Source organism: Mycteria americana, chromosome 3 (genome assembly GCF_035582795.1).
Source record: "Mycteria americana isolate JAX WOST 10 ecotype Jacksonville Zoo and Gardens chromosome 3, USCA_MyAme_1.0, whole genome shotgun sequence".
Taxonomy (NCBI): Eukaryota; Metazoa; Chordata; class Aves; order Ciconiiformes; family Ciconiidae; genus Mycteria; species Mycteria americana.
The window spans coordinates 75,749,694-75,772,973 of record NC_134367.1 but is presented as its reverse complement, the minus strand read 5'-3'; the positions used below and the strand labels follow the sequence as shown (position 1 = coordinate 75,772,973).

The 23,280-nt window shown below is 38.7% G+C and overlaps 1 protein-coding gene across 1 annotated transcript in view; it reads left to right on the top strand.

The window, feature by feature from the left end:
- UTRN (utrophin) overlaps nt 1-23,280 on the top strand; it is a 394,273-nt gene that overhangs the window by 106,952 nt on the left and 264,041 nt on the right. The window contains exons 22-34 of the mRNA XM_075499063.1: nt 1,002-1,147; nt 3,912-4,124; nt 10,062-10,175; nt 11,017-11,172; nt 12,142-12,312; nt 14,503-14,682; nt 15,372-15,506; nt 16,049-16,198; nt 17,626-17,787; nt 18,145-18,273; nt 18,740-18,913; nt 19,535-19,690; nt 21,251-21,421. Of these exons, the coding sequence (XP_075355178.1) occupies nt 1,002-1,147; nt 3,912-4,124; nt 10,062-10,175; nt 11,017-11,172; nt 12,142-12,312; nt 14,503-14,682; nt 15,372-15,506; nt 16,049-16,198; nt 17,626-17,787; nt 18,145-18,273; nt 18,740-18,913; nt 19,535-19,690; nt 21,251-21,421 (2,057 nt within the window). The remainder of the gene's footprint in view (nt 1-1,001; nt 1,148-3,911; nt 4,125-10,061; nt 10,176-11,016; nt 11,173-12,141; nt 12,313-14,502; nt 14,683-15,371; nt 15,507-16,048; nt 16,199-17,625; nt 17,788-18,144; nt 18,274-18,739; nt 18,914-19,534; nt 19,691-21,250; nt 21,422-23,280) is intronic.

The following is a 23,280-nucleotide window of genomic DNA, read 5'->3' as shown; positions in this document are numbered from 1 at the left end:
TTAGAACACGGCTTAGATTAATTTTCACTTGCGGCAGTGATGAAATTGCTTAGGAATCCAAGGCCAGAGAATGTGCATACCACAGTATGGGTCTTACAACCAAAATCCTGTTCGCTGTTGTTTTCTAAATCTGATGTTTTCATTCTGAAATGCCAGAGTGAGGTGCTGCCTCCTGCCTGGGATTCCACAGAGGGCTGGCTCGAGCAAAATCTGAGATGCAGTCAAAGATTGCAAGCAGATACTCCATCCAAACTTTAATTCTCTTTTCAGTCTTCCCAGATTGTGTCTCTGATCTGGCAACAGGCTGAAAGCTGCTATTTTTATATATTTGTGTGTGTGTGTGTATATGTATATAAAAATGAATAAAAAACCACAAACCCTACTGCTACAGTAATATATATTTTATGTATGTGTGTTGTATATAAAATAGTATCATACATATATAGTTACTATAGTGTGTATATTTAAATTTATATTCAATATATGGCTATTATATACGCTATACTTTATATAATATATACATTAGATATGTTTGTGTGTTTGCATATAAATAGTAGCTCTGTCTAAACTTTTTAAAATGAAAAATACTAAATTGTGAGGATTTAGGCATGCAAAATCCCAAGTACTATTGATTCCACTCACCCCAAGAGATTTAGGTGCTTAAGTGTGTAAGAAAATTCTAAAAATGGGATTGAGGTTTTAAATTTTTTTGGGGGGGGCAATTGTTATTGTATATTTGTTATTATATTCTATATAATATCTATTTATATATTATATATATATTTAATATTTTTTAAAGGAAAAAACACTGCCATCAGCAGAAGAGTTTTTTAGCTCTTGGAAGGTCTGAGCAGGATTCAATGTACAAGTGTATATCACATGATTTCTTGTTTCTAAATGATTCTGATAACTTTGATTATGTTCACATCTCTTATAATTTGGGTCTCGTGTCTATTTCCTTACCTTGTGTTTTGTTCCATTACTCCTTTTAACAACGCCAGAGACAGAAAGGCAGCCGAGCCAGGACTACGTGGACTCCCTGCAGCGGCTGAAGGACACGCTGAGTGAGCTGGAGTGCAGGCAGCGGTCCATCACCGGCGGACTGAGCGACCCCAGTAAGGTTGAGAAGGCCCTGCAGCAGGCAAAGGTAACTCTTAACCTTCACACTGAAGCGAGAAAGTTGCTTATTCAGCTACTGTCATCCTCCTTTCTGCTGCCTTGTTTTCCGTGGGGTAACGGAAATGTTACTCAGAGGGAAGTTGATCAGGGAGCGGGGTGTGGAAGTGGCCTGTGGGGGGGTTGCTTGCTGAAAGCTGGGTCACCACGGGCTGCTGAGGGACGTGTCCAGGCAAGGGCTGGATATCTCCAAGCCCACAGACTTCACAGCTTCTCTTGCTGCCTATGCCAGGAGACGAGGCCGAGAGCTGGGACTGCTCAGCCAGGGGAAGAAGAGGCTCTGAGGGATCTTCTCTGAAGTGCTGCAGTGCCTCAGACCACCTTGGTGGCCTCCCCAGGCTCTCTCCAGTGTGCCCATGTCTCTCTTGTGCTGAGGAGCCCCAAAATAGATGTCAGGGCCCTGGGAGCATCCCCCTTCTAGGAGCTTAGTTGGATCAGGTTGGTGACCTGATCCAAGGTCCACTCCTCTGCTGCTCAGCATGGTTGTGGGGAAAGCCAGGAGCTGAGGCCTGCCCTTCCTTCCCTTGGGAGCTGCCTTTCAGCTCTCCCTGCCTGAGCCGCACTGCAGCCACCTGGCAGCCGTGCCCATGCCCAGCCTGCTTGGGCTTGCTGTCCTGCGGAGGCCATGTCCCTCCCCTGTGGCAATGCAGGCTCCCTGCCTCTGCCCTCCCAGTGAGGCCATGGTGTGCAGGCTTGTAATCCTCTCCTTCAAGCACTGGGTATCGCCTAGCCAGATGTGGGGTGCCTGCCTGCTTAAACTGTCTCTGAGGTTCAGCAAGTTAACAAATCCATCCTGTTTCATCCTGCTTGGCTGTTATGAAAGAGTAAGTAGTCCTGTGGCCTCCAGATTGCCTTTCAAAGGGAAACAGTGCTTGCAAGCCATAAAGGTAATTGATGCACAAATTCTGTCCAGTAGAAATGGTATTTTGTTTCCTATTATGAGCCTATAAAGGCAATATAAAGAAAATCTATGGATGACAGTTGCTTTGTAAATATCAGTTACTGGGGCAGGGCTGGAGTGAGGGGAGAGAATCGTGCATCTCAGTACCTTATTTTTTTTAAAAGGGAAAAAAACCCCCAAAACCCCAAAACTTCCTGCCCCCTCCACTGTCCCCCACTGCTTTTGTGGAATCATGCTTAATTCAGAAACATGTAGTTTTCCCTGTGTGGTGACATATAAGAGGGCTGCAGGTGACTCTGGAGGAGCTCTTGAACTCCAGTTGCTGGGTGGGGAGAGGCTGCGTCTGCCTTTCTATCCTTCTCTATTCAGCAGAGAGTGATCATATATAGGTATTTTTAAAAGCCCAGTAAACAGGGGTGTTAGTGCTTTGGTTTTTTTGAACCAGCAGATTAAAAAAAGTTCTGAGTTCTTTGGTTTTCTCCTCTAATGTTGCTTCTGTATTGTTTAAAGTTGGCAGAGATTTTCTGGTCCGTAACGCTGGCTGAATTGCAATGGCACTTAGTCTTCAGAGGCTTGTCTTTTCCTACTATTGCCAGAATCCCTCCTTCTCCTTTTCTTCAGAGACTAATTAACCTGAAAGGACGTACCATGCCAGTGTGGGAGCTTTAAAGAGTGTGATGGGAGATGGGAACAAACTATAGATGATGAGCTGCTTGTGGACCTGGGATTATTCAGCTCCTTCTGCACTGTAGCAGGCACTGATAAGTGCTTCGGGCATAGACCCAAGCCAGGGATTGACTCAGTCTGTAGTGCCCTGCACAGAAAGCTCTTGTTTGCAGAAATATGCATCCCTCTTCCCAGTCTCATTGCTGCCTCACTACCTATCTTTTTAGAAGAAATGGTATACTTTATCCTGTTTCTTTCCTGTAAATACAAAGTAAAATTTGGAGCATAAACATACCGAAAAGAAGATTCTTCCTCAGTAAAATATATGCACACACATCCCACATGTACACATTAAATGTATGTACTAGCAAAGTTAAATTCATGAAATTAGTAAAGGTTTCATGTGTTCATTCCAAATGTGTGTGTCAAACAAATTTCAAGCAAGATAAGCAAAATGACCAGTTTAATGAAGTGGCAGCGTTTTTCACATCTTGGCTTGTACCTTCAGCTGTTATTTTTCCTTAATATTAGGAAATTAGCTATTTCAGCTCAAGTGACTCTTCATATCAGCAATGCCATAGTGAATATATTCAGATTGTATCCTCCTTGTATTCCAGCTGGAAGAGCAGCTTTCAAAACTCAAGTATCCAGAGCTTTCATTGCAGCTAGATGTTATAATAATTTTACTTTGCGAAACTTGGAAGGACATACTCAGCTTGTTGTGTGGGCTTTATTGTTTGTTTTATTTTTTAAAAAAATAAGTATCTGTGGAGGGAATGAAAAACCTGAGGTCCTGGTATGTCTACATTGCAGTTTCTTGTGTGACTGCAGTGTAGTGTAGCCATCGGTTTGCTAACTTGAGTGCCAGTACTGGATAGCACAGGAGAGGCATAGGTTCTTGGGTGTGTTTAGCTCTGTGGCCAAGCTTTACAGCCCATTCTGTAATCGCTGCTACTGTATCAGTAGAGCAGCTGAAGGTTTTGCTGCTTAAAAGGTTGTTTGGACATCTCTGCTGCAATAACTGCAGTGACTGGAATATCACTCTTCACCGAATCTGTGCTCAGCACAACAAAACCTTTGATGTACTTGCACTTGTATGTAAGTGTGTACTTGTTGTATGGCTAATACTGGAAGCAGACATTTTTTTCTTCTTTTGTTTTAATTGTAGTCAGTTTGTGAGACACTGGAAGCCCAGAAGCCCAAGGTAGATAAACTTGCTGAAGAAACAAAGGCTTTGGAGAAACATGCTTCTTTGGATACAAAAAAGGTCTACACGCAAGAGTTCAAGCATGTGCAGGGACACTGGGACAAGTTAAAGCTCAAGATTTCCAAAGATGTTAAACTACTGGAGGAAATTACATCCAAGTTGAGAATATTTGAGGTAAAATGAAAGGATTTTTTTATTACATAACTCAATTGTTTTAGAGCCCTTTCTTTGTCTGTCTTCCTGCAGGAGTCCAGATGATACTGATTGAGAAGTGAAATGTTGATGGGCCACTAGTTTGGCAGAGGCTGGAAGTATATATAGTGTGTTTGTAACAGGGTGACAGAGGACTTTTAACATGCCCAGGATATTATTTTATCTTCTAATAGAATTACTTTTCACTTAAAATTAGCATTCGTCATCTTTCAATACCAGAAGCAAAGGTTACACTAAAGTCAAGGGCATGTCAGCTGTGCTTTTGAGAGCTTGATCCCACCAGGGGCTGAGTGCCCTCTATTGTGGTTGGTGTCAGATGCCCTATGTCTTACTAGTTTGACATCTAAAGTTGAAATTCCATACCTGCTACAGAAAACCTGCTCCTTCAAGTGGGGTTTCTGTCAACAGTAATAAAGAATTAGTACAACCTGTTAAAAAAGGAAGTAAAGAAAATGTTCAGGTATAGTGAGTTTTACAGTTCCAACAGATGGCCTCTGAAGTGTCAGGAAGGAGAGTTAAAGAATTAAGATTAATCAGCACTCTTTTATATTTTTATATATATATATATATGTGTGTGTGTGTATACACACACACACACGTATGAAATCCTGCATAACAGAACATTCCAATGCTTTAAAAATGAAGGGATTAAAAGCAAGGGTATTTAAAGGGTATTTAGATGTTTAACCCATTGATAAAGAGGGGAGAGATAAGTGCTTAAGTAACTTAGCCGAGGTTGACTCAATATTTACTGGTTAGATTGGTTTCTTTGTGTTTGCTTCAAGTCCCTTCTCGAAGCTATTTATATGCCTCTGGGGAGAGGGAAAATAAAAAAGAAAACTAAATACATCATGATTTAGTCTATGGCAATATTATTGTGACCCAAAAGTTAAATAGGCACTAACCATTATTCAGTATCAGCTTGAAAGTATAAGCTGATCAGAGCAGTATAAAAGCCCAAATATAGTGCCCTTTTTTTTCCTAGAGTAATGGTGAAAGAGACTTTAACTAAGTTTCATATTATTTTCATACTATATTTTAAATTTCAAAAAGCAAGAAGGTGCTTTTAGAGATTCTCTTGTCTCTTGGGATGAAGGCATATGTGCATTAGCTAAAAGAAATCTGTGTTTTCACATGCATTAAATGTATTTTAATGTGTGGAATTATTTACATTCTTTTCCATTTAACAGAGTATGTATCATACAATTTATAAACATAAGAAACTTGCTGTGTGCACTCTCTTCAGAACATTGGTGCCATGCATGCACACCACCACTTTTCCCCAAAAGTTTCTTTCAGTCTCGTGCTCTCCGCTCCTCCCCTCCCTCTGAAGCAGAAAACCGTGCTTTTATTTGATAGTGGATTCAAACTAAACTAAGTGGGTTTGGGGTTTTTGTGTGGTGGTGTGTGGGTGTGGGGTTTTTTGTTTTGTTTTTGGTTTTTTTTTTTTTAATTTTAAGCCAGACAGGATCTTTAATGAGTACTCAAGTAGACACGTGTTTAAACTGAAATTTATGTTAGTAAGGCCAGGTAATTGACTTGCATGATGTTGCAGTGAAAGTTGGACAAGCTGTTGCTGATTATGGTTCAGAACTAGTAAAAGCCTCAAGTTTTTTTTTTTTTTTTTTTTTTAAACCCAGAAACCTGGAAGAAGCCATAGTAGGGGTAACAGATGGTAACTAAATGACAGTTAAGAGCAGAGTGCACACCCATGCTCCCATGAAAACTTTTATTTGGGGAAAAAGGCTGGAGGGAAAACCTTGCTCCTGCTCATAAAGTGTTATTCACTAATTATTTGCTTCAGGAATTGAGCTGCTCCTAGCAGAGTGTGTGTGGGATGTGTGTGTATGAATAGCTTACATATGGTAGTCCAGTCTAGACAAGCGAACTTGTAAATGGAAGCCACAGCCAACTTACGAATAGGAGGAGGAATTGCGGGTTTTCAGAGGAAAAATGTGTATTTCTTTTATATAACATATTTGTGTAATATTGTTAGGTTGTATTACCTGAAACATAAAGATAAAAGCTGTGTCCCCCTGTTCCTCCCTACCCCTTAAAAAACATGTTCAGGAATATGTGTACTTGTGTGCCTACATTTGAAAGAGTTTCTGCTTTTAGTCTGGTTCCTTCAAACCCATCCTTCTGTACCTACTTGCAGCAGCCTGTGGGATGATGTGGAGCTGTGGAGGAGCTGATGCTGCTGGTCAGCAGGAGCTGACTGCCCAAAGTGAGCGGGCTTGTACAGGAGCCTAAAAAAATTAACTTCTAAGGCTTAGCCAAGCCCTTGGTGATTACTTTCCAGCAACCACCACCTCATTAATTTTTCTCCTGACTTTGACCTAAATATGCAATATCCCACCATGTCTCGTGCTCTTCCCTTCCCTCTCTTTCTGGTTACACTTATTAGTTATCTACCATGACAGAATAAATATTCTGCATGTAACCCTGCCTCAGTGTCCTTTGTGCACCAACTTTCTATCAGTCTTGTTCTTCAAATGATTGCAGCTTTCCAGTTGGCTTGATTATCTGTAGCTACACCGAGCAAGGCCCACTTACCTCATCAGTTTTAGCAGCATTTTTTTCTCCCTTAGTTTCTTGTAAGTGTAGAACTCTTCTTTTCTGCACTTGAATCATGTTTGGTTGAGTGATCTGTACATGCACCTATTCCTAAATCACGGCTTTAACTGGGTGAAGAATGGCTCCTGAAAACTGGAATTCTCTCTCATGTTTATCTGAGAGTAGGGTACACGTGTGCAGTATTAGCTTGGCAGGTTTTTATTTAGTAATCAGTTATTAATTTTTTTTCAGCCAAAGATGAAGTGCCCTGCTCTCCACAGCTGTCCAAAATGATGTTGGTACCACCATGTATATGAAGCAGTCACTGATTAAAGATGTGGATTTTTATGCCCATGGGAGTTTTGCAGAGCTATGGAGAGCAGAGCATTGAAGTCGCGCACTGTTGTATAGATCTGAGAACAGAATTTTATCCTGAGCGAGACATTAAAAACTTTCCTGTTATCTTAACAAGAAGTACAGAAGCTGAAAAAGAAATTAAAGCAGAAGAAACAATGGAAGTAATTATTAAATGATTGAAAATGGAAGAAATACATAGTGGTGTTATCTGTAGAAATATGGGGCTTACAGTGGGGGTGTTTTCTCATGAACTGAATTTTTAAGTACACAGTTCCTTTGTTTTCTAAGTGTTTCATAAAGCTGTCAGTGGATGGACAGTCATGTATTTATATTCTCTGATTTTTCCTTTTGAAGGAGTGGTACTAATCGTTACAGAGATTTTTCTAGTCTAGCACTGTATGAATAAAAATGAGAATGTGGGGCAAGCTGAATAAAAATGTTTTGTACTGCATTGGACAGATCAGGATGGAACTTGCACTGCAAGAAAGCTGGATACGGGAGACTGGGTATGTGGTCCTGGTGCAGACACTGAATGAGTCAGTAGTGGAGATGTGATACCAGAGATACAGGATTAGTTTGGAGAATGGCTAGGCGGAATCTCTTTGGTTAAGAGAGGAGATGAAGGGTCTGGCTATTAAAGCGCAAAAAAAAAAAAAAAAAAAAAAAAAAAAGTGGGGGAGAAAAGAAAAAAAAAAAGGAGTAAGTGAATGGCAGCCCTTGGAGAACATGTGGTCATGTGCAACTACATACAAGTGTTGGTTTATTTTGCATGTTTCTTTTTTTCCTAATTCACCTTTAAAAACTGGCATTTCCCAAAACAGCGCTCCTCACATTTAGGTTTTTGAAAAGAAACTGAATGTAAGTATTCTCATTGTAACAGGGAGCAGACAGGTGAACAGTGCTTAAAATGTCCTTGTTAGTCTGATGAGCAAGTCAGTGGCAGATCTGCCTGTGGGTCCTGCCGCTCAGGTGGCTCTTCTGTGATTTGTTATGTGACAGAGGCTCCCCCAAGCTGACAACACGTGCATTAGTGACATGATCTGTGGTTTACTGTGAGACTGTCTGTAATAGTCACGTGATGGGAAAAGTAGACAAGGCTCATTTTATCAGTTTTGCATCTAGAAGAAAATTTCTGTATCTTGTATTCTCTGTTGTTGTACCTCTAATAATGCATGGCTTGCTGTGTCTGATTATGTATCACCTTCAGTACTTTTAAATCTGCTGCATGGCTGTACATCATGTGGTTTTTCTAGGAATGAACAAGTTAAAATTCAAAACACTTGATCTTTGTTCCTGCCTGGAATAAATTTTAGAAACTGATCCAGTGTTTTAGTTCATGTCTAAAAATTGTGAGCTCTTGTACATCAACCACCTACCCTGGGTATCTGACCGTTGGTAATTATTTACCTGCACAGTGCAGGAGCATGTACTTCATTAAACTTCTGTAGACTTGGTTTGTGATTCAGCAAGTTATTTAAATGTGTGCCTAACTTTGTGAGTAGTCCCGTTTAATTCACTTCAGCTACTTATATAAGTAGCTTACTGTAAGCAGGCTAAATTAGGTATATGCTAAAATGCCTTGTCAAATGGAAGTCTTTATAAATATGTATTTTTTTACATTAAGCCATGGTTCACTGTTAAGCCTCCTGGGGTCTGTTTTTTGGAAAATGATTTTCAGGCTAATCAGCTGCAGGAAATTCCCCCAAAATGGAAAAGGAATGAAGAAAATGTCATGACTTTGACCTCTGATGGTAGCATCGGCCTAAAAATAAACATGATCTTAGTCTAATGGGTTTTCATTAGTGCAGACATTTTTTTGAGAAGCAGTGTGTAACGTATTGATCTTGAAAGAACTGTTATTGTAAGGTTTTTAAGGAAATGAACTGTGTGCTTTTGTCCTCGGTGACATGCGGAGTAGAAGGTGAAGCTGATGAGCTTTGACTCGGCTTCTCAATAACAGTGCTCTGTGATGACAAATGTGTCAGAATAAAAAGATGCCATCTATTAAAAAACCCAACCAAACAGTCCAAAAATGTTGATTAAAAAAGTCCAACTATATTATTAAAAAATGACAATCACATAACTCAGTTGAACGAGGGCAAGGAAAAACTTTCTTCCTGCTCTAAATCTGTGGCGTTTTTTTTTGTGAAGGTGATTGGGAACATCCACAATTGCATGGGAAAGAGATGACAACCCTCCTGTTTCCCTCCCCACCTACCTCATTGCAGGATATAAGGCAACTGCCAAATGTTAGGTCAGATAACTCTGAAGTTGTATATGCATTTACCTTATTTCCCCTGTGCATTGCTCTAGTGAGTACAGTAGCTGCTATTGGCCTCAAACAGCTAGATTTTTTTTTTTTTTTTTTAGTGGTTAGTCTAATCCACTGTGGTATTTTCCTTTTATGCCTGTGTTTCTCTGTAAGGCGAATGGCTTTCCCAGCATAGCTTCTACCTGTCAAATATGTTTCGCATTACCCCCTCCTCTTCTCTCCACATATATTTCTATGGGGCCCTCTCTTTTCCTTGGAGTGCAATATGTCTCTCGAATGAGTGTGGTGGAAGCAGACATACGTGGGTTCTGTTGTCAGGAAAATGCTATTCTCAGCCTTCAGCCAGGTCCTTCATGTGAAAGGTAACCACGTACTTGAAGCCATGCTTGCCTCCTTACTTGATCCTGGGTTTCTGTGGGATGGATAGCCTGGAGCAGCACAGTGTCAATTAAACCATGCTGTGGCATGGATGGGAGAATATCAGTATTGTGAATTTAATTTTCATATAAATTTGAGAACAGAGAAATTGGAGGGGGAAAATAAACCCAAACCACCAAAACAAAACCTTAAACCAAAGGTGGTCCGATCCAAAACCAAGGCAATGCTAGGAGCTTGTAGAATATTCTTTTGACGCTGCTAGAAGTTGAAATGCAACAGCCATACATTCTTCATCACAACATTGTATCAACTCTTCATTGCTATATTTGATTTAGGCTGATTCAAAAGTCGTTCAGAAGTGGATGGATGGTGTGAAAGACTTCTTAATGACAGAAAAGGCTGTTCAAGGAGATACAGAAGGACTTCAAAGGCAACTTGACCAGTGCACAGTGAGTTTTGCTCTTTTAAGGAATCTTTTGAAATAAATAATGACTAGCATCTCTTCTTTATTATTTTGCTTGTATTATTAAATATTGTCCATGGCATATTCCATAAAGCCTGCCAGAAAAATTGTCTTATCTTTCTTCAGGGCACATTTTAATTGGTTCCTTGTGTGTAGCCATAACACTTTGTATTTTTCAAAGGTCTTCACCATATTTACAAATACTCATCTTACTCATCTACAAGTTGACATTATTTCCTCTGAAAATGTTTACATATTTTTCCCAATTTTGTGATTAGGGAATTGAATCTGTGAGTGAGAAGCGCTTTCTGCATTAAACTCCCAAAGGCAATAAAAATAACAAGCAAATAACTCTGATGAAAATCCTAGAGTTTAGGAATTGTATGTGCCTTACAAGTAAGATTCCTTCCTAGCTAGTGGTACATAATGATCACAAATAAGTAGAAATTCATCTTATAGTACGTAATTACAGTGTACCTTCAAATGTTTGTTTCTGGGAGAAGAATATGAGTCTGAGGTATGCCAGAAACATCTCGGTATTTAGTGCACATAATCTTCAAACTTGCGTTGCTCCGGTGTTGACTTTTGGCATGTGAGAATGTTTGCACTGTGTATGGCAAGCTGTATTTTGTTTTTTAGTTGCATTGTTCTGATGTTTTGGGCCACTGAAGGATTGTTTTAAACAGTCTGGTATTGAACGCAGCATCAGTGTGCTTTTTTTATTAGTTTCTCTGGAATAATTAAAAATTACAAAATTATTGGTATCCTATAAATTTATGTAATGTCTTGCTAAAGAACAACATTCATTTTCTCTGATATGTGCTCAGATGTTTGTTAATGAAATGGAGACGATTGAACCGTCACTGAAAGAGATGAAAGAAGTAGAGTCTGCTTTAAGAGCTCAGCCTATTGCAAGCATAAATACTTGGGCAAAGTCTAGGCTAGTAGACTGCCAGACTCAATGGGAGAAACTGAGCAAACAGGTGAGTTCTCCATACGTTGCTAGTGCTTGCGTGTTATTGCAGCTGTTTGTTCGGTTGTGTGGCATTGGTAGGATGGTGAAGAAGTGAAGCAGTGAAACAGAGGGATGAGTATGTTTTATTTGTTCCACTGTCAAAGTGGCTGAAATCCAACTTGGCCCAATGAATCCTTCAGAAGGGCAAATATGTTAGGGGTTACCTGTGCAATGGTAGTTTTGTTTGAATACATGCACTTCTCAGTACAGATTCTCAGGACCTAACTGGAAGGAACACAGTGAACTCTTTAATTGTTGGTAACTAAAAACTAATTTGTTCAGTTTGCCTCATGCTGCTCTTTCTGGGGTGGGTGAGAGGGAAATCAGACCTTTTTGTTCTGTTGTTCCTGAAATCTGGAATATTATTCTGGCCCTGTGTAACTTCTGCCTGTTTCTAAGCAGCTTTAAAAAATAAATGGCTATAAATAGCCTCCCACTTCAGTCTGGTGTATTTGGTTGTTTCTTTTGGGTGGAAGCTTTCTGCTGTCTGTAGAAACATACTTCATTAGTTGCAATGCCTGGCGAGGATCTATGTTGGAGAACTTTGCCGTGATATAGAATCCAGATTGCCTGGGCTGTGGAAAGAAGTGAGGCCTCAAGAGTGTTTTAGTGCTCTGTGTAAAGATATATCTAACTATATGATACTTGTGTTCAGAAGAGGCTTTTTTCTGTCTGAATTTTTTCAGGGATTGTTACCAGTTTACATGCAATGAGGGAAAAAAAGGTCATTTTCCTCCTTCTTTCACCTCTAGATTTTGTTGATCTGCTAAAAAGGGATCATGAGTTCATGTGTGTGTATGTAAAAGTCTTTTGTTAATTAAAAAGGCCTGAAAGTGTTTTCGTAGTAAAATGTTTTAACAAAGACTTGTGATTTTTCACATAAGCAAGGACATCTAAGTAATAAAACTGCTGTTTCTTTCTCCACCTTGGATTCTAGGTTGTTAGTCAGAAAAATCGCCTGTCTGAAAGTCAGGAAAAAGCTGTAAATCTGAAGAAGGATTTGGCAGAGATGCAAGAATGGATGACCCAAGCTGAAGAAGAATATTTGGAGAAAGATTTTGAATACAAGTCCCCTGAAGAGCTAGAGAATGCGGTGGAGGAAATGAAGGTCAGGAATACCAGGTCATTGTAGAGACCTGATTAAAGGGAAACAAAACTTAATTGTGACCTTTTGTGGCATTATCTATGTGGAAAGGAGCTCAGGTCATGACAAGATTAGTGGTATTTTTCAGCTTTGCTTTGTGGAATTTTTGTTTTTAAAGCACAAACTATAAAAGCAGATGTTCTATTTGGCCACGAGGGGTAGGGATTTAATAATGAATAGCAGCTTGCCCAGCTGTTGAGCCAGACTTGCTATGTATAGCATATTAAACACTAAGAATATGGAAACTTATTGCAGGAGACGAGACTTGAGAAAGAAAGAAAAGGTGATATTATACCTGTCTAAATTAGTGTTTGTGAAAACATATTCTTCTGCTTCTAGCTGTTGGACTTCAGTTTCTTGTCCCCTAGATATAGTAACTTCACATGTAGAAAAGCAGTTTAAAACAGTTCTGTTGGAAGGTTATCTTGTGTTCCTCATCTGTTGCAAACAGTAATGCTGGTCCCTGCTTCTCTGATTTTGGGACTGGTGGCCAAAAAAATGGAGAGGAAGGAGCTATTTTTGTCTCATTATAAATTACCAGTTGAATAGATAATTTTCTTGGATTTATATACAGAGTAAACAGTAATTCTCTCTGCTTTTAAATCTGAGAGTTCAGGCATATCTTCACAAATGTTTTGACTTGTATGCACATTATTTAAACGAGTATCCACTACACTGTTACTTGATGGAGCATAAAATAAAGAATTTTTGTCTCCCTTACAAGTGCTTTGACAAATCTATTTGAAGTTTTGAATTTATCTTTCTGAAGGGGCTTTGTGAAGCAGTCTTTAACTAGTATTTTAATATATTCATGTCCTTTGAAGCCATTTGAGATCACATAGTCTGACAGCCTGCTGAACACAAGCCAAGAAAAGAAAGAACCTTCTTTTCATTAGCAAATCTGAGAGACTTTGAGCACATTTACCTGTGTCAAATCCAGATTATATTCTGTACTTTTAAATTTAGCAGGTATATCAGTGAGCCAGTAAGCTTACTGTAACACTTGCGTATCCTTTTTCATTTGCAGTAAGAATATTATGCTGGGACTACTTTTAAGACTGGGAAAGAACACTTTTTCTATATATTTGACCAGGAGTATTTTTGCATAAGGTTTTGAAAAAGTTTTGAGCTTGCCTAATTCTGCTCTCATTTGAACAGAGAGTGGAACTCCTGCTGACATTTGAAGCAGTACGTTTAACATGAGGCTAGGTAGTTTTTGATAATCCTGCCATAAAATAATATGTTCCCCAGATTTTCCATTCTTTGCCCTTCCATTAACTGGCATTTTTTTTTATTGCCTTACATTTAGAAGACATCTCGAGCAGTATGTGTAACAATAATGCTGTCATGTACTAAATTCTACCATAAAGTGCAGTGCCTTATATATCAGAGGTACTTCAACTTCATAAAACTGTCCTTGAAACCCGAAAAGAAAGAGATATAGGACAGTCTCTATTTCTGGAGCCTTCTAATTGTCTCAACGGAGACAGGCTCGGACTGGTCTGTGTGATCTGTCTTCCAGCTATCTCCAGGCCTGTGTGTTGGGAGTTGTACTGTGCTTAGCCTGTGTATTTGTTACTAAGCTCCTCTGAGTGCAGTTGGGTTGAAGGAATTCTTCTGGTTGTCCTTTTTGCATGTTCCTCTAGTGCACCCAACAGCTGTGGGAGAGGTCCCAACTTTGTAGTTGCATGTGTCCCAGGTAATTACATCATCTTTCCTGGATAACTTTGGGAGATAGTTACTGAGCTCTGAGACTCATAACTTCTGTAAATTCACCCTACCGTTTTCTCCCCGATATGCTTGTTTTTAGCAAACTTCTATTTTTTTTTCCTAGTTCATTTCTCTTTTTCATATCTGTATGCTAGCGTATAAATAGCACTGAACTTAATATTTTTTGCTTTGAGTCATGGATTTTTAATGAACAAACCATAAATGGTAAATATGTCTGTATGTTTAATAAAATAGGATTTTTCAATGCATACTAGCATAATCTGAATTCCATGCAAGTTAGTGCCATATTTTGTTGTGCTCAGACCCAAGAATACTTTGGCAGCAACTCTTCCAAGGTTAAGCTCTGCTTATCTTTGGTTTGAGTGGTGAATAGCTGACATCTGGCAATTGAGGGCTGATCATGTAATACATTTCTCTGGGCAGAGAGCAAAGGAGGATGTGTTGCAAAAAGAGGTGCGGGTGAAGATTCTCAAAGACAACATCAAGATGCTGGCTGCCAAAGTGCCGTCTAGCGGTCAGGACCTGGCGACTGAGCTGAACGTTGTGCTGGAGAACTACCAGCTACTGTGCAATAGGATCCGGGGGAAATGCCACACTTTGGAGGTAAGAATGATAGCTCTCAGCTTAGTAAAATGGAGGCAGGTGGCAGAAGAAGAATAGAGAAGGACACTGAAAATGTCCAGTTTTGTCACTGAATCCAGTAGCTTCAGCATAAACTCATTTTGCTGTGGCTCCTTTCCACGATTACTTTCCCTTGAGATGACATCCTTGGAATCCATGAGACACCATCTAACTTTGCTTTTATAACCTGTATTGTAATCAACAGTTGTGCAAATAAGTAAGCCTGTCTCTCAGCTCTGTTATCCATCTGTGTGTCTTCCAAAATGACAAAAAGAAACTTCTCAGAGATTAAAGGTTGAAATACGATGATAATTAGAACATGTGATTATAGTTTGGAGTAGGTTGTGTATGTCCTATCTTTCAAGAGGAGTGGATGCATTTTGTTACATTCTTAAATCATTATAAGAATCTGGATGTCAGTGGTAATTTTAGCATGAGTAAATTTAGCATAGAGACTACTATGTGTATTTTGCATATTTCTTTTTATCTTGCTGTTACAGTTGCAGGCTTTTCTGTTTAGAACTTACTGTGCTATGGCATGTTTTTGAATATTTTCTACTTGCCTATTTTAGGTGAATGTCTCAGAAACATAATTTCTTTAAGCTGTTCATAGGGTATATGACCTATGCCTGGCGGTCTAGGCTAATTTATGTTTTTACTGTTGGTCTTAGGAGGTGTGGTCCTGTTGGATCGAGCTGCTTCAGTATCTTGATTTAGAAACAGCTTGGCTAAACAATCTGGAAGAAAGGGTGCAAATGACAGAAAATCTGCCTGATAAGTTGGATGCTGTCAATGACGCACTTGAGGTATTGTAGTCATTCTATCGGATTGGTAACTTTTCAGATAGCTCTGTTTAAAAAAACCCATAAATTCTACACTTCAGTAGAATACTGAAATATGTGTTGAATATTCTGATTCTTCAGGTCAAATGAACATATTGCTCTGAATCTGGAATGGATGTTTGGAATGGATATACTTCCATATCCAATCTGGAATGGATATACTTCCACCAGAGTTGAATTTTGCTGTACATGATTGTGCTGTACTTGGTACCATGATAAAATTGTATGCTCTCTCCTGTCCTGTGTAAATTGATTAATTCCTTGCAGCACTATAGTGTGAAATGATGTGAATAGGCGAGAAGTGCTGTGAAGTTTAATTATCTAAAGCAAAATGACCACTGTATTTGCCTTGTGCCATCATGGATTAAGCCATAACTAATTCATGCTTTTAGAGCACTCTCAAGACATTTGAAGTGTAAAACTTCTATGCATGCAGCCAGATTTCCATCTCTGAAAATGCAGTAATAGTCGGTGTCTTGACCTTTAAAACTTTCTCTGCTAATTAGTCCCTGGAATCAGTCCTGCGTCATCCAGCTGATAATCGAACCCAGATTCGTGAACTTGGGCAGACACTGATTGATGGAGGGATTCTTGATGATATCATCAGTGAAAAATTGGAGGCTTTCAATGCCCGCTATGAGGAATTGAGTCATTTGGTAAGAATTTGGGGGCAGGGTTGAAGTAGAGTGGGTTTTTCAGCTCAGTGGTCTGACATGATTCCTGTTTAGCTGAATTCATAGATGCAGGACTGCAATACAGGAAAAGAGGAAAAACCTTCACAATGTTGTCAGCTGTTTTCAATTTGGAATAATGCCCTAAGAGCAAGATGCTTCCCCCCCCTGCCCCCCGCCCCCCACCCCCGACTTGAGTCAGGTTTTGTTTTGCATACTTGCACACCCTTCCATTGCAGGGACCCCCTGGTATTTTTCCAGGTAATTTTGACAAAAAGGCAATTCCAGCCTCAAGGGGGACAGTTCAATAACTGAGGTTAATATTCCCTTCCTACTGCCATAAATAGTGGTGAGCTTCTCACTAACTGTAAAAATGAGGAACATGAATAAGTGACATTTTCACTCTTTGAAATAGCTAGGAAGAAGTCACATCTTCTGAATAAGGAACAGAAGGAAAACATTCTTCTCATTCCCCATCTATTATGTTGTCCCCTTCCTCTTCTCATACTTTAATCTTTTCTAGATTTAAGAAGTAGAGGAAGACTAGCTGTATTTCAGGTTGCATAAATTTGTAACTTGTGTTCTGTATCCTGCTAATACAGGCCCCTGCCAAATTGTAGGATGGGAGGTTTTTTTCTGCCACTGCCAAAGTGTAGTCACAGAGGGAATTTCAGTTCATCCTCATTACAGTGAGCAACATGAATGCAATGCCCTCAGCTGGGGGCTACATGCTGTCATTTAAGTTAGCATTCACTATTGTTTTTCCTGTTACAACAGTACTTTATTGCCAACTATCTGCTTTGGCAGCTGCAGTGCTGACACACTGGGCTGTTAACTTTCCACATCTGTGTGTGTGTATGTACGCACCCACAGGTCTGTGCATGTGTTGATAGTGGGGAATTTGTGTTCCCATGCAAGTAGTGACATTTCAGATGAACTTAGAAGTTTTGCTGTTGAAGGGAGAGGCAATGGAGGGAAGGAACTGTGAACCTCTGTTTTCACACTGTAACAGACAGAGTTTATTGTTTTGAAAGAAAATGTGCAAGTTTACACATCAGACAATACTGATCTGTACTGTATTACAAAGTCCCCAATCCCATTGAATAGCTAGTTTTTGAAACTGGTATATTTTTAACAGAGTACTTTCTTCCTGAGGTGATAGGAGAGACCAGTTTTCACTATCCTGTATATCTAGCAACAGAACTCTCCTTTTATGTTGCTGTTTGTCAGTTACTGATATGAATCACAGTAGGCTTCAAACATTGCTGCCTTCTGGGGCTTGCTTTTGCTCTTTTTAGACAGTCTTGCTGGCATAGGATTTTTTGGGTCTCCCCCACCTTGTTTTGAGAAAGTGTAGTATAACTTGTATTGAATTACTGCTCTATCTTGTCTTACCTTTCTGTCCCACTCAGGCAGTGAGCCGGCAGATTGCCTTGGAACAGCAGCTTCAGACCATGCGAGAAACCGACCACATGTTGCAGGTCTTGCAGGAAAACTTAGCGGAGCTGGATAGACAGCTGACATCTTACCTGACTGATAGGGTAGATGCCTTTCAGATGCCCCAGGAGGCCCAGGTATTCCAGTATAGCTTTTCACTACAAAACATTTTGAAATATTTCATGATAGCGCTCAGCCTAGACTTAGTTATTCATGAAGGCTTCATTTCAGTCCTGCGCTCATGTATTAGGTGATAGCTTTTGTAATCTGGATTGTTTTCCTGTTTTAAGAAGGTTGTATCGAATAGCAATCTTAATGGCTTTCAATTTAGCAAGCTGTCACCAGAGGCAGAATATTCAAAATAAACCTGGTAGTGTTTAACTTTTACAAAGTGGATTTACTTCTGGTGGGTAGTAGGTGGTAAGCAAGTTCCTCTTCCCCTCTCTGTAAGCAATTTTGTAACACATTTTCTTCCTGTTTCTATGATGTGGCAGAAGATTCAAGCTGAGATTGCAGCTCACGAATCCACCTTAGAGGAGCTCAAGAAAAGTGCTCGCTCTTTCCCTCCTGCTTCTCCTGAATGCAGGTCTCCCCGTGGTGGAACTCAGCTGGATGCTTTGCAGGTAAAAATATGAGAGTCACACTAAGAATTTAAATGTGGAGAGCTTCTGGTTTTCAATTCTGTTGTCAACCTGTAAATTGCTCGGTATGGTCAACCGAACCTCAGAGTAAATAGGTTATGCTTTTACATGCTTTCATTAGGAAACAAGCAGCACTAGATGAATTGAATAAGGAAGTTTAAATTTCATAAGTATCATGGGATAAATGCTGAAAATTAGAAAGTCTCTGTTTTAGTAGAATGGATATTTTGAAAGTGTATGGTACAGAGTTATAGCGCTCTTGCACCTCAGGTGGAGATTAGGAATAGGTGATGGAATTTGGCTTGGCAAATAGTGTTGCCATGTGTACTGAGTTGTGGTCGCATGAGAAGCGAGTTAGAATCTGTAGGGGGAGATGCTTTAAATTTTATTTTTTGAAGTGCAGATACTAATTTAAAACAATCTTTTAATATAATATTCATTAAAACAGAGAAAACTCCGTGAAGTGTCTACGAAGTATCAGCTTTTCCAGAAACCAGCCAATTTTGAGCAGCGCATGTTGGATTGCAAGCGGGTGTTGGATGGTGTAAAAGCAGAACTTCATGTCTTGGATGTGAAGGATACTGACCCAGATGTAATCCAAGCTCATCTGGACAGGTGCATGGTAAGTATGCAATGTTCTTAACTCATGCTTGGGGGTGTTTGTTTCTTGTGTGATTCTTCTTGCCTAAACTCTCTCCCGAGGAAATTTTGCTTAAAGTCTTGATGGAACTGTTATAACTCTTTGCAAAAGGCCAACAGAACAATTGATAACTAAAACCCTCTAATTCTTCTGGGTGAGAATGTGGGCATAAAAGCAGTGAATTGTTGATTACAGATGTGGAGGAACAGCTGATTTTTTTTTTTTTTATAAACTCCCTTCCCTGGCTCATCCTTGTGGTATGGAGAATCATCACTCTAGGGGCAAATTTGCTTGGTTCTTAGTATTTGAACAAAACAAATACTATACAAAACATCAAGTACAGATCACAATGTTAGCCTTGCCACATGTGGTGATGTTATGGAGTAAACACTGCTAAATTATTGGGATAATTATTTTTTGGGGTGAAAATTAAAACTAGAATAAAATACGGAACATCAGAAGTTTGAAATCTTCTTGGCAGACATTGCTCTTAATCTATAGCTCAGAGTTTAAGTGCAATCTGATGGTCAGGTCCCCAAATGAAGCAAAGTCTGAAAATCTGCACTACGAATTGATCACCAATATACATATTTGTGTTTTTAGAAACTCTATAAGACCCTCAGTGAGGTGAAATTGGAGGTCGAAACTGTAATCAAGACAGGAAGGCAAATTGTACAGAAACAACAGACAGATAATCCCAAAGGGATGGATGAACAACTGACAGCATTGAAATTTCTTTACAATGACTTGGGGGCACAGGTAAGAAAAACAAATGTACATATGAACATTTGTCTGCATATAAATTATCTTCTTTGTTGTTTTGATGTCAGATGCTGTTTTAAGTTTGATTCTGAAGCTGATACTGTATAGGCTAGTTGCTACATCCAGGAGCAATCAGTTGAGAGATGAAAGATTACACATCACAACCCTGTAGTTGTGCAAGACCCCTGTGCTCACAGAGTGTTCCTGAAGGTAGCCTTGAAGAAAGGAAGGTTCACAGAGCTTTCATCGTTCTGGCAAAGCTGGCCTGCTATTTGTTAAAGTCTTTGAGCACTGTTATACCTTCTATTGTCTGTAAACCAGCCTGCAAGATAATTTACTATCAGATTGTCATATGAGAAGTTCGAGTCGATTTTAATTTTTTTTTAGGATGTGTCATGATGGTTTCTAATCGTAATCCATCTAAAGCGTTGCTCTCAGTATGAAACAGAAAATGCAGGCAAACCTGTGTTTCCCATGAACTGCATTAAATATTGATTTGAGTAATTTTCTTAGTAATTGAATAGTTATTTATCAAAGTGAAGTGTTTAAAAATGGTTAAACCCTTAGTGGGCAGGGGGGAAATAGGGGATTCTTTTCCTACCTAAATTAAGACAGAAGTCCAAGCAGACTCATGCCTGTTCAGTGCTCTGTGAATGCAGCTGTAGGTAAGTGGCCAGATTACATTGTTGGAATATCTTGAAATGGGCCCTAGGAAATATTTTATTGTTGTAAAGTGGAGAACATTCACGAAGGTGTGGATTCTAGTGAAACCTGTACATCTATAACTCGGAAAACATGTAGACAAGAAATTGGGAAAGGATAGAAAGGTAATTATTTGCAGTATAATGTTATGATTTTGTTTATGCCTGAATTTATTTTTTTTAGATCTTCAAAGAGTGCATTATTTTGAATAAATACATGCAAAACACTAAGCTGAGACAGAGGGCAATTTTTTGAAATGTCAATTGATTCTTGCTGCTATAGTTGGATTTATTCCCAAGTCTGTGTTAAAGTTTGTCCAGACTAATTGTGTAGCCAGTGTGAAATAGAATTGATTATACTGCAGCAAACATCAAATTTCATATTCACTTTACTGAGATGTTTTCAAGGGCAGACTAGATTTTCAGTGAAATTTTTCTTTACAGCTTTCTGCTAGCAGGTCTATCAAAATACAAAAAGGAACTGAATTTTACAGTTGTGACTGACTGACTGGATTCTATATCCCCTTGAGTTTCAGTTAAAGGATCATAACAAACAAAGTTTAAACATCAATTTGGTGACCACTAGCTATAAATAAGTTGGTATGCAGGTTTCTTTGTCTCCTTTAAGTGTATCTTAATTTAAAATTATTCTGGTTTTATATATTCTGCTTTGTATAGTAAGATGCAGATGTTTATAAATGATTTTTCTTTTCAGGATCCTTCCCCAATGCAAGACAGTCTTAAGGTGCAAGGATTTTATATATTTGGGTGGATATTTTAGCTGGCCAGCACTTTCATTTTTGCTATCTTTTAAAATCTAATTTTGTTTTCTTTTTTCCCTTTTATTTTTTTGTAGGTGACGGAAGGAAAACAAGACCTCGAAAGAGCATCCCAGCTGGCACGCAAAATGAGGAAAGAGTCTGCCTCTTTGTCAGAGTGGCTGGCTACCACTGAGGCTGAGCTCGTGCAGAAGTCCACTTCAGAGAGCTTGCTTTCTGATCTAGATTCAGAAATTGCCTGGGCCAAAGTAAGCACGCTCTAACTGTAGAATAAATTTTTAACATCATGGCAATACTGTGTAGAAGTGGCTGTGAATTTAAGTCCCTGTAACTTGTTCCTAAATCTCTTGCATCATGAAATTTTAGTAGATTCAGTAGATCATATTCAGTACCTTACTGAATTTGATCTGTTTCATCTCAGGCATCTTGCCTCAAACTTAAATGGCCAGTGAAATATTAAAGATATTAGTATATATTTGGTATTAATAGGTATTTAAGTGACTTACTGTATCTCTAACACAGTTCATAATTATAATATTCTTAATTATCAGCAAATACAATTTTGGGCTGGGTCAAATATTTTACTAGTAGAGCAAGATGAAAGTTCATTGACACTTTTAATGAAAAATTGAGTTTGTAACTTTTCATTGAAACAGCTTTGTCTTCAAAATTGTGACTTTGCAAAACAAAAAGCTCCTGTAATTCCTTATTTTCTTTCATCTATAAATTGGAACTTTTCATGGAAGCAGGCAAATGTATTATAATTGTCCTGAAGCAAAGTATCTATTTTCTCACACTGTAGAAACTTGTCTATGTAATAGTTGGAGTTAGCAACAAGTGCCAGTTGACACAGGTCAGCAATACTGATCTTTCCAGTCGTTGTTTTCTGTCACCTTTTACTTTTGGAATAGGTCTGTGTACAATCTTAAAACTTGAAAGCTTACAAAATTACAAAAACATCTAATTGTAGCCTGTTCTCACCCATTTCACTCAGGATTAGCAATTATTAGTGCTACACTTCTGCTGTGGCAGTATCCCTAAAATTTCTTTTCAAACAAGCTTGTAAATACTTATTGAAGTATACTTACTGTACATTTGTAAGCAATGCAAATAGTTCATGAACTCTTACGCTGCACCACCAGGAGGACAAACCCTTTATGTTGCATGCAAAGTTGTCCTTCCTGTCTTAAGGTTTTCTAGAAGCAATTTTAAAATGTAGTAACTTGAGTATTTATTTCTGTCTCTAAGATAATAAGTTATGATAAAAATAATAAATTATTTACTTCACAGATAGCAAGATGTTCAAGGAGCTCCAGACACTAGTTGTGATTAACTGCATTCTTCTACGCACTGTACACTGACATCAAAGAGCTAAATATCCAGATGTTATCAATAGTAATCGGTGATCTTGTGGAAAATAGCGCCTCTTGCCATACATGGAAACCATATACTGATATTACTGATGACATATTACTTAATTTGTATGTCAGTATGCATTCTTTCAAATAAGGTGACTTTTTTTTTTAGATTAAAAAAAAAAAAACTATTTAAAATCAGAGATGACTTGGAAAAAATACTAGAGCTAAAAATACATATATTTACATATCTACATACAAGTAATATAATGATAGGGCTTCTGTAATATGTAGCAAGTGAATTGAACATATGCAGTAATGAATGGTGGTGGTACTCAAAAAACCATTCAGCCTTGGCCTACCACTTTTCTCATTGTTGCCAACTGTAAAAGTACTTTAATAGGAAAAGATACAGCGAAATCTGGAGTATCTCTTGAAAATTGTGTTCTCTGTGGTGCTTGACAATGCAGAAAAAAACCTTTTAAAATTAGACCTATAATGTGATATGATGCATTTGTTTTACCTACCTAATGAAAAGGAACTGTGAAGATATTATAAAACAACAAAACAAAAAGGTCTCAAGATAAGTTATTCAGGACACTTACATGCATTGCGCTCTCGCGTGCGCTCTCAAAAAAGAGAGATCACTATCTACAGAGAGAGAGTATAAACAGAAGGTGATTCTACTTGGTTTGATTTTTTTTTTTTCCTCAAGTGAAGATCATCTGTTATACTATTTGTTTCCTGTGGAG